The sequence below is a fragment of the Dysidea avara genome, chromosome 1 (genome assembly GCF_963678975.1).
Source record: "Dysidea avara chromosome 1, odDysAvar1.4, whole genome shotgun sequence".
Taxonomy (NCBI): Eukaryota; Metazoa; Porifera; class Demospongiae; order Dictyoceratida; family Dysideidae; genus Dysidea; species Dysidea avara.
The window spans coordinates 27,596,578-27,607,686 of NC_089272.1; the positions used below are offsets into that span (position 1 = coordinate 27,596,578).

Sequence of the window (11,109 nt, forward strand, 5' to 3'; positions counted from 1 at the left end):
CGATCGTCTTTTACAAAAACTATGGGCTGTTGGAATAACTGGAACAGTTTGGAAGTGGTTCCAAGCGTATCTGAAGCAACGATACCAATGCGTCAAAGTTGGGGACTCATTTTCAGATTTATGTAATGTTTTATCAGGAGTTCCTCAGGGAAGTGTCCTTGGACCCTTACTGTTTGTCATTTTCATCAATAATTTACCCGAACATATTCAATTCGCAATTCCCTTTATCTTTGCAGATGACACCAAGTGTCTATGTAAGATTAGATCTTCTGATGACACTGAGAAATTACAAACAGATATCAACAATGCCTTTATCTGGAGTATTACATCAGAACTATTTTTTAATTATTCCAAATTCGTTCATCTTCGCTTCTGGGCCAAAGACTCGTTAGACCATTCAATTTATAGCATTAATGGACAGCCAATCCCTCATTTATCACACCACAAAGATCTTGGGGTAATATTCACATGTGACTTCAACTGGACAGCCCACTATTCATCTATTTCTGCAAAAGCTTATAAAATTTTAGGTCTTATCAGGAGAACTTTTAAAACCAATTGTATGGAAGCCAAGAAAAACTTGTACATCTCATTAGTAAGATCCCAACTAATCTACTGCTCACAAATGTGGAGACCGCAATTAATAAAAGACATAACATTACTAGAACGCATACAACGAAGAGCAACTAAGTATATTTTAAATGACTACACCTCTACCTATAAATCCAGACTGGAACAACTAAACCTCCTACCACTAATGTACATCTATGAAATAAATGACCTTATGTTCTTAATAAAATCATTGAAATCGCCATCAGACAACTTTGAAATTAGAGACCATATTACCTTTACCAGTAACTCTACTAGATCAGGGACACATCACAAGCTAACCCATCCTAGAACAACATCAGCGGTACAGCGTCACTTTTACTTCAATAGAATCTCACGACTTTACAACTACCTCCCAGTTATTAACATTTCATTACCAACTAACATTATCAAACGCCAATTAATCCAACACTTATGGACTCATTTTTACAATAATTTCAATTCTGATCGAGCCTGCACTTTTCACCTTCTTTGTCCATGTCATCGCTGCTCCAGTGTGCCTATATCTGTAAACTTCAATGAACTGTAACTATAATTCTGTAATTAATGGTAACTAAAATTGTTTATTTATAATTTTTCACCTTGGATGTCAGCACCTGTTGCTGGCATACCTTCAGCATGCAATTTTGATTTTACTTGCATGCATGCTGTAAAGCTAAATAAATAAAATAAATAAAAAATAAATCTCAATTTCACCGCGCGCCCCTCGCACTGCCATCACACATCACGGAATCGATAGAATACATCCTCCTCGGTTCTTCTTCGTGGTATTCGTGCGTGGAGCTACATTCTCAACCAGGTTAATATCTGTTTTGTAATGTACGTATGTAGCTACAGGTACTTAAGGCGTATTTTCCACACTTTCGAGGCCTGGGTAGGTAGCTAACGACGTGAAATTTCGTAGGTCCGGGCACCGCAAAACTTTGAAATTTCATAGACCATTTTGGCTCGTTACCTACCCCTCGCCCTCTTTAATAAAACGTTCGGTCGCAGTACGACACCTCGTACTACACTCAGAACCACGTCACTTAATTGCAACTCTCTGAGGCCGGTAAGCATATTTCGTGGTGCATCTGCAGTACAACGTTTGTTGCAATACGGTTAAATTGCATTGCAACAACAGTGGTAACTGCAAATGTACCGTAAACTGTTACTTAGCTTTATGAGCCTATCAATGTAATGCCTGACTACCACAGGTACGGGGGGAAGGCGGGGTTGGTGGGGCCGGGAACGGACCGTTAACAAGTTTTCCCGAGGTGATGAGGATTTGTCACGGTCCAAGAAGCACACCAATGTAGCATTTCATGGTCGTTGACTTACTGCATGTCTGTCATTAGTCTCGCCCCTATCCGGGTCTGGGGGCGAGACTAATCTGTAGTCACTAAAACCTGCTTGAGGTAACTTGCAACTGGTGAATAGCTACTCTGTCACGTATACGCGATGGGCAGTTATGCAAATTCCAACTAACCCCGGGTTTTGCTACTGGGAGATTTGTTGGGGTATGTGGGGGTTGTATCTCCATGCAGTACCTCCTCAGTGGGTGGGGAATTGTAATTTTCAGTGATGCAAATCCCCACCTTCCCCCATCTCAACCTGTACTTGTGGTAGTGAGGCTTTACAATGATAGGTGCAATAATACAGCAATAGCCGCTATACTAGAAAGTTTGTGCTGGTTAGAGAGTGATAGGTACATTAACCACATGTTGTATTTTGGATTGACACATGATCTGCATGAGGCCCATAACTCCACAGTGGTACTAACCACTGTAATGAAATAGCAACCTTGGTTAGTACTACCATGTTTGGCGAGTGAGTGGATTTTGCCGAACTAAAATCTGCAAATTGTTTGTCCAATACAAATCTTTATTAGCTCTATGAAATTTGCCAAAATTTCTTCCCGCCAAACTTTCTGGCTATACGGTATGATAATGGTAGACAAATTATGGTACGTACAGATTTACAGGATCAAACAGCATTGAACCTTCCACATTATTATGGTCACATTTTGGACAGATCAGTTTTGTCTCATCCTCTTTATAGCCCAACTCAGATTGGATCACATGCTCAGTCACACTTGGCAGAACCTATATATAGATACATACTTGGCACTTGTAATCTCTCAACCAATAAGAGTTTTTTTTGCTATCTATAGACCATGCTTTCTTATTGTCCACATACATAATAACTTTACTTTGTATACCAATGAAACTATCATTCACTTTGGTGCTTGAACAAACTCAAAAGAAATCTGGTGACAAATTAAATGGCCTGATAGTTTTGCAATATCTCTCTGAATCGAATAGATGTGCTTAAATAATGTCCTTGAGGTGTTGTGATTTTATTCTGGCTATCATTTTTAAAAGAAATCAGTTAGACTATGTATCTCATCAATACTGCAATGAAGTTAAAAATAATAGACCTTGGTCAATAATTGGTAACCTTATATACTAGCAACTTTATAAACTGCTCATCATGTGATAACCATAAGTGGTTTCTCTAATTATGTGTAGCTTCCTTTTGTGGTATCATCCTTTGTCATTTGATATTTCTATCAGCCTGTTTACACTAGCCATCTAATTCAAACTATCTCACATCATAGCAGTTTCCAAGATAGCTAGTGTAAACGTGTACCTTATCAAATCATGTGCAAATCGTGAGATAGTTTGAATTAGATGGCTAAAATAGAATTAGAATTCAAAATAGAATTAGAATTCAAAATAGAATTAGAATTCAAAATAGAATTCACATGGACACTCAAATCATGTGCAAATCGTGAGATAGTTTGAATTAGTTTGAATTAGATGGCTAAAATAGAATTAGAATTCAAAATAGAATTCACATGGACACTCAAAAGTGAGTTCAACTTGTGGTGAGTAATCCACTTTCAACCCAGTTTCTGTTCACAAGCAATCATCAGATGATGGTATTCATTGTAATTGTCTTCTATGCACTTTATATTTTCACCAAAAACAGCAACTCGCTTTGCAGACCTGACTGCATGTGAGTTCAACCCAGGTTGTGAATTCTACTGTATTATAGGGTTGAACTCGCTTATGATATTTTGTAACTTTGAGGTTCTTAGGAATGCGTTAACCTGTGAAGTTTAAAGTGACCATATGAAAAGGGTGTAAGCTAGATAGATTAGACAGGTAAATAGTTCTCATAAAGTATTATAATACTGTATTGTAGTAATTATCAAGGAAAGAATAGCCAGCCTCCTTCATGACAACTTGACAGTATTACTTATACTCATACAACTGTCCCTTCAGAGTGATCCAACATACTTTCAACAAATTGTGACCTGCTGAGCAAAAACCGGCCGTTTTGCACATTCCTTGAATTCTATTTTAGTGCATCTCTGTAATCTATTGTAACTAAAGAGCGGATAGCCAAAGTCTCAGCCTTTTGTTATGAATGGTCTTGGGGTTGTTGCGCTATAGACAGTTGAAACAGTGATAAACAACAACAAGAAGGGAAATAAATTACAGGTACTTAGATAATTGATCATAACTCACAAGTAAAACAAGCTACAAAGATGGGACTTGGCTCAATCTGTGCACCATGAACTGGGAAATCTATCAAGGTACAGTGCTTTCCCTGTACTCCTCTGTGTTGACAAAGAAGAAGGCCATTCCAACTAACGTTTTTACTGCATCGTAAACAAACGCCCATAACTCGCATATCCTTTGCTGTGAAAATACGAAACAAAGATTTTCTTACTCTCCATACATGGGTGAATCCAGTGATGTATAGTTTTTATTAATTTGAGCCCAATTTCAGTGCATATAAATGCGATTAAAGCGTGTGTAAATTTTTCGTGTAGCACTCGTATTTTTATCCAGTGTATTTCAATACAGTTTTATGGCAAACTATACTTTTGCGAAAGCATCCGGTTTTCTCTCAGCAGGTCACAATTGTTTAAGGAGATCCTCTGCTGGCTGGCAATCCGATGCATTCAGACAACTGTACTGTAACTCAACAATGGATATATGTATGGTAGGAATTTTGCAACCTAGTAGGGACTATCACAATAAAAGGTGATGGAGCAAGGGAGATTATCACCTGACATCCTGATTTAATTCCTAAACTTTAATATCAGCATGCACGTGAGGAGATAATCACTTTTGTTTCATCAATTTTTATTGTAATGGTCCCTATTAGGGCCTAATTTTCCTTCCACTTGTTTGTTTATCTAATCATTAAAATGCTATCTGAAAGGATTTCTATTCCATTTAGGGGTGAAACCAATATTAAATTTTAGGTATTCGAATATTCTTCAAATTAACGAACGAATTAACAAATTATTCTTTAAGAATTTTCTGTATAATTAGGTGCTTGAAAGGGACAAAATCACTTTGATTACTACTAAAACTTTAAATGTTAAAAAGAAAAGTCCTTTACATGTATTATTAAGATGAAAAATTATATTTTAAAATGACAGTTTTCAGTTGTCAAAATGTTTTCAAGGTTAAATGTGTACATTATCCGATAACGAATATTTAACGAATAACGAATATTTCTTAACGAATACGAATATTTCTTAACAAACGAATAACGAATATTTGTACTATTCGTTTCAGCCTTAATTTCATTTGTAAATTACAAGTGAATATTTTGGTATGAGGTATCTTAAAATTTAACCGATCATGCATGATTTGACCTATGCACACTATACGTACAGTATCTTCATTATATGACTTAAATCAGTATGGGTTGTATACAATCACTGGACTAGACTAGTGGACTGGACCACTGGACTTTACCCCTTTTCCGAATAATATTTGGGCAACTGGTTGTAACTATTGCTATAGGTCATTAGGCTACTCCTCTCCCTTCCCACAAGTCCCACACGTGCACACACACACACACACACACACACACACACACACACACACACACACACACACACAACACACACACACACACACACACACAAGAAAGCAGTGTGACCATGCCAGACTTGTCGCTGCAGCTATACAACAGGATGGAATAGCAAAACAGTTTACTGTTACCACTTAATTTGTGTTCTCAATTTTTCTAAGTCGAATGACCTTTAGGGTGCATGTTCTGCATAACATACTTTATTATTACTAACACTTTACAGTGACCAGCACTGAAGGTCTGACAACAACATGTGCTGCAGCCTTAGGATTATCTAACCTAATTTCAAGGACTTAGACTTATTGACTTGACATAGTGACTGACTTAATGACTGAAAAGGTGTAACAGAAAAGGGGCCAAAGAAAGGAAAAAAATCCCTCCAACCCCAGGATTCGAACTATATAAACATGTCCTGTAAAATTTATTTCTGACAATAAGAAGAGTGGTAGTCATACAATGGAGATAATGCCAAGAGAGAGAAGTTTCACTGTAAAATAGTATATGGATCTTATATATAGTCAGCAATGTAACTAATAACTGCTTCTGTTCAGGATATAAGATTGATTAGCAAACGATACCTGCTCAACTAAATTGTTGTGCTAATTGTACACAATACTAATATGAACAGGCAGCGCCAAGTAGACAGGTCTGCCTGTATTCAATGTAGCAATAGCTGCAACCAGTTGGCTGTACAACATGACCATCTTTCCTCCACCAAAACTTTTCCCATTCATCTTCCACTTCTTGGTGGAATTCTTTCACTAATGCCACACGCGTTACTTGTAATTATGATGAATTTTAAGAACTTTAGTTAAATAGCTTGTGTAGTATATAGCTTGTATTATTCATGGTTGTCTAGTGGTTGTGTTTTGTATTGTTAATTGTGTGCGTGTGCTCTTGTAGGGAATAACAAAATTTGCTGACTACTCTAAAACAAGAAAAAAAACCTGAGTCCAGTAGTCCAGTTCATAAGTCCAGTCCAGTGATTGTATACAACCTTCGGTATGTATTAATAGTCCATAATGCTCCACCTGAGGGATGTAATGCTTGTTCAAATAATCATGAAAGAGGGTGTAGCCGGGTTAATGCAATAGATGCATATTTATCATTAGTGAAGCCCAGCTGCAGAGTGAAGCAATGTACAATTCAGACCACAACCCATGTTTCTAACATAGAGTAAAACCATGGCCACTGATTGAAAAAGGAAACTTAACAAGGCTCAAGGTAATGCTGCACAAAATATTCTTTTGGCTTGCCAAAAGGCACTTCTCAAGCATAGGTGATGATATCTTGGTAAAAGGATTGGCTGCTTAGCTCTAGTTTTTAATCCTCATGTAGCAAGCAATGTCTGAATGCAACAGTGCATGAGTGCTGGAGTGAGTGAATGGGTGAGCATGTGAGTTAGTCGGACAGTTGGTGAGTGAGTGAGTGTCAGTGAGTGAGTGAGGGAGGAAGCAAGTGATGGGTGAGTGAAGTGAGTGAGTAAGTGGTATAAAAGGAGTTAGTAACATCATCACTTGCTATAAAACCATTTTATATTTTATTGTGATTGCTTGTTTTACTAGTACTTTAGAATATAAACATTAAGTTTTTAGTAATGTTAAATGTGGAAGCTATGTATCAAAGAAAATTATTAGAAAAATACCCAAATTTATCAGAATAGTAAATGTTATTTGGATAATACGGATATCTATTTCAGCCCTTACCAACAATCAATTACTGAAAAGCAACGCAGTCATTCTACTTTGTTTTCAGTGATGACAAAATTGAAAACTCTTTGAGAAGCAGCTACAATATAGATTACTGTGCTTACAATTAGCCCTTATGCCACTTTAGATGCCCATAGTTTCACACACCCTTGAGAAATCTGACAGGTTGTAGCTGTATACTGCATCTACATTCTACACAATTAAATGTATTTCTAACTTACAGTAATTGAACTGTTATTGCTGTTCATGTCTCTGCAGTGATAATGCTGACGATTTTGCTACATCTGCTGTTTGTGATTACTGTTGTTGGAAGCTGCTATGCCAGTTTATCAGATGGCCCTCAATTAATGTTTCCATCCCACATCAGTGTGAGTAGTAATTGTCAAGCAGTCATTCAGAGGCTGTCAGCACTACAATCAACACATCCCCAGTTAATGGCTCAGTATTGGGACTCCTGGGGTAAACCAAGTGATGGTATAGTATATGGTCACACTACCTTTCTTGGTTACTATGATGAGTGTATGGATTTGAAGAACACACCAGTGGGTGAAACAAACTATTGTATATATACAATGCAAATGAATATCACTACATTTTATAACCCATCAGAGTATCAAGATGAAGTGTGCTATTCTTCAGACTGTCCTGTACCAATAAATACTAGTGTGACCAGTAACATTCAGGTTGGAGTGTGTTATCCTTCAACATGTTCTCCAAATGAATTTGCATTAGTTTTGTCAAGGATGAATATTATCAGTGTTACTAGCATGACTGTTAATCCATTTAGTAATACTACACAAACTGTTAGTATACAGTTAACCAGTACTGGTGATTCCCCTACATTCTGTCCTCAAACTGATGTGGAGTATGATACAGGAGCAATAGTACTGATCATAATAATTGGAATCCTGATAGGACTTGTAATACTGGGAACATGTTTAGATTTTATTTGGGCATTTTGTGATGGAGAAAGTTGCTGTAAAGCTTGTGATGGTATCATACCTAAAGTCATTCTGATGTTTTCTTTATATAGGACGATTCCCGAGCTTTTATCTACAAAACAGTCATCTTCAAACATTAAAGCGGTTGGCTCTTTGAAATTAATTTCAAACTTTATTGTTGTGTTATTTCATGTCTACATAAATATTAGATCGTTCTATTTGCCACTTAGTCAAAATTCACCACAGTATTTGGATAAATATCCTTCCAAAATGTTTAATCAGATAATTATGAATTCAACATTTGCAGTAGATACATTTTTTCTTATAAGTGCTACACTGTCATCTTATCTGACGTTTAAGGATATAGAAAAGTGCAATAAATTTAGGATATTTTATTTTTATGTCAGTCGGTATCTTCGTTTGGCACCGCTGTGTTACTTTGCAACATTTGTGGCATTCAAACTACTAGTCCATTTTTCACAAGGTCCCATGTGGCATTCACCTGACTTCACTGTCTGTCAGTCAACTTGGTGGTATAATATTTTCTTTATTAACAATTTCCTTTCTCCTGAGGACATATGTCTTGTTCCTGTTTGGCATTTGGCCACTGAAATGCAACTGTTCATTTTATCTCCAATATTCATATTGACTTTATTTTATACACCAATTGTAGGACTGGTGATTATTGCTATATGTATAGCTGGATGCATAGTTGTTACCGGAGTTGTGGCTTTCAACAATGACTACTGGGCTTCGATATATATTAGACCAAACTATGGAGAACAGATGCAAGGGTTATATAATCTTCCGTTCTTTAGAGGTGTTACATATTTGGTTGGTGTAATTTTAGGCTATGTTCTTTACAAGAAGTACAGCATTGCTGATCTGCCAATTAGAAGATCGTTTAAACAGTTGTTGTGTTTGGTGATGTGGTTAACTGCACTATACCTGTGTAAGAATACGTTGTTTGGAACTATTGAGGATATGAATGGTACTAGACGTTTCACACAATGGGAGAATACAACTTTTCTGATGTTTTCAGGATTGGCTTGGAGTATTAGCATCTCCATTATTATCTTTTTCTGTAACACTGGCTATGGAGGAGTAGTAAACAGTGTTCTCTCTTGGCCTGGATGGGATCCACTAGTCAGGTTATCTTATGGAGTATACTTGCTAAATGCAATTGTCATTCATTACATTATTGGTTCACTCCATTCCAGTTTGGTATTCACAGACACTGTGCTAAATATGATCTATACATTCACTATGATAGTGTCAGTGATATTTGCAGCACTGTTATCTGTTGTTGTTGAAATCCCCCTATCAAAAATTGTATCACTCTGCTTCAAGCTAGCTGGAGAGGAGCCTCGTCAAAGATGACCATCTGTATTTTACTCATAAATGTATTTAGTTGTGTAGCATGCATGCATTTATGGTTAAATGGTTGTTATAAAAATTTTGTTTTCATTAATTCCTTTTTATTAGTCGTTAAATTACACAACAACTTTAGTGTACTAGTACAAGGATATGTGCATTGCACTTTGCAGTCTGAAAATGAAACATATAAACATTATGCAGTAATGTCTTATCTATATATATATATAAAGCTGTCTGTCTGTCTGTCTGACGGTCACGCTGCTTACTCACCAGACTTGGCGCGAATCGACATAGTCTGTGCTGATAATGAAGCGCTCATCATCCGCCTACTCTAAGATTGTTATCACGAGTTCACGCGTGCTTCCGTTCGGTCTCTACAGCGCGTAGAAGGCCAAGGTGTAGAGAAAACTTGAGCAACATTCCTTTGAAAACCACAGCACATACTGTTCAAGTGGTAGAACGCCCGCTGACTAGCGTGTAAGAGGTCGTGGGTTCAAATCCACGTGTTGACAGTTTTTTTTCTTTCTACTCATGATCAGTACCTTTTTGTGAACACCTTTTTAAAACACGACTTTTAGCTCATCATATCTTGGCATGCAAAGCACATATCGAGGCGGGACTTTAGCGAAATTAAACGCCCATCATCTGGCAACTCGAGTGTTGTTGTAGCAAATCAATACGTGCTTTTGTTCGCTCTTTATAGGGCGATGAAGGCACTGGTGTAGGGAAGGATCACTGAAAAGTTGAGCTACATTCCTGTCAAAACCACTGATAAACAACTGTGGCGATTTGTGCACCTCCCTTAACCCCAAGTTATTATAACCAGCGCAGCCAGGGTTCAATCCCCGCCTAGGTCATAACTTTTTTTTTCACTTTTGGGACCTTTTTGATGCACCTTTTTGCTCTATCTGTTCCATGCAAGTCTTCATCTACAAACTCTTATGCTCAGTTTTTCAGCACTGGCACTGAATTACCTCACATAATAGGGACTCTTATAGCACTTTTGGGACAGGGCAGACAAATTGTCAACATATTTGTCCATCTGTGTGTTGGTCCAGTGTGTTGTATTAGAGTAGGTAAAAGCTTCTTTCACCAGTATCTAGAATATCTACATCTTTGTTTTAAGCACATAGGTGTGCACTGAAATGAAAAAATGTTTGTTCAGACTTACCTCAATACTGCTGTAGTAATAGGCAGCTTGCATGATTGAACAAATACTACTGTGCATCTGAAAAATGATAATACTGGAACCATGCAGATCCATAGTTTACACCAAGGAACTGCATCTGACCTGGCACAACTGTTTCACTATCCTGCTTACATGCTTTCACTCTAAAGATTCATACATTACCTTATTGGTCAATTACACTGCAGGTGTTTCAAAACTGGGTTTTTGTATGGCAAGAGGTATATGTGTCACTGCAACATCAGAACTGAAAGTGCATAGGACAAGTTCTGAACTTTTGCTTGCCATGCAGTAACTATAACTGCAAATTGTGTTGACTTTAAATTATGCTCAAGTTCATTTCTCTTTGTGGCAGTCGGTAAGGTAAACATCAAAATGTAGGAACTGAAACTGTACCGTGTGTACA

General features: G+C 37.3%; 1 protein-coding gene across 1 annotated transcript; it reads left to right on the forward strand.

Moving 5' to 3' along the window:
* Positions 1–1,342: 1,342 nt before the first annotated feature.
* LOC136260639 (nose resistant to fluoxetine protein 6-like) lies at positions 1,343–9,716 on the forward strand. The gene is made up of 2 exons (XM_066054458.1): positions 1,343–1,408; positions 7,458–9,716. The coding sequence occupies exon 2, from the start codon at positions 7,463–7,465 to the stop codon at positions 9,518–9,520; it is 2,058 nt and encodes a 685-aa protein (XP_065910530.1). The 5' UTR covers positions 1,343–1,408; positions 7,458–7,462; the 3' UTR covers positions 9,521–9,716.
* The last annotated feature ends 1,393 nt before the right edge of the window (positions 9,717–11,109 follow it).

What these genes read in the sequence shown, in the direction of transcription:
- LOC136260639 (XM_066054458.1), top strand. Translation starts at nt 7,463, where the DNA reads ATGCTGACGATTTTGCTACATCTGCTGTTTGTGATTACTGTTGTTGGA.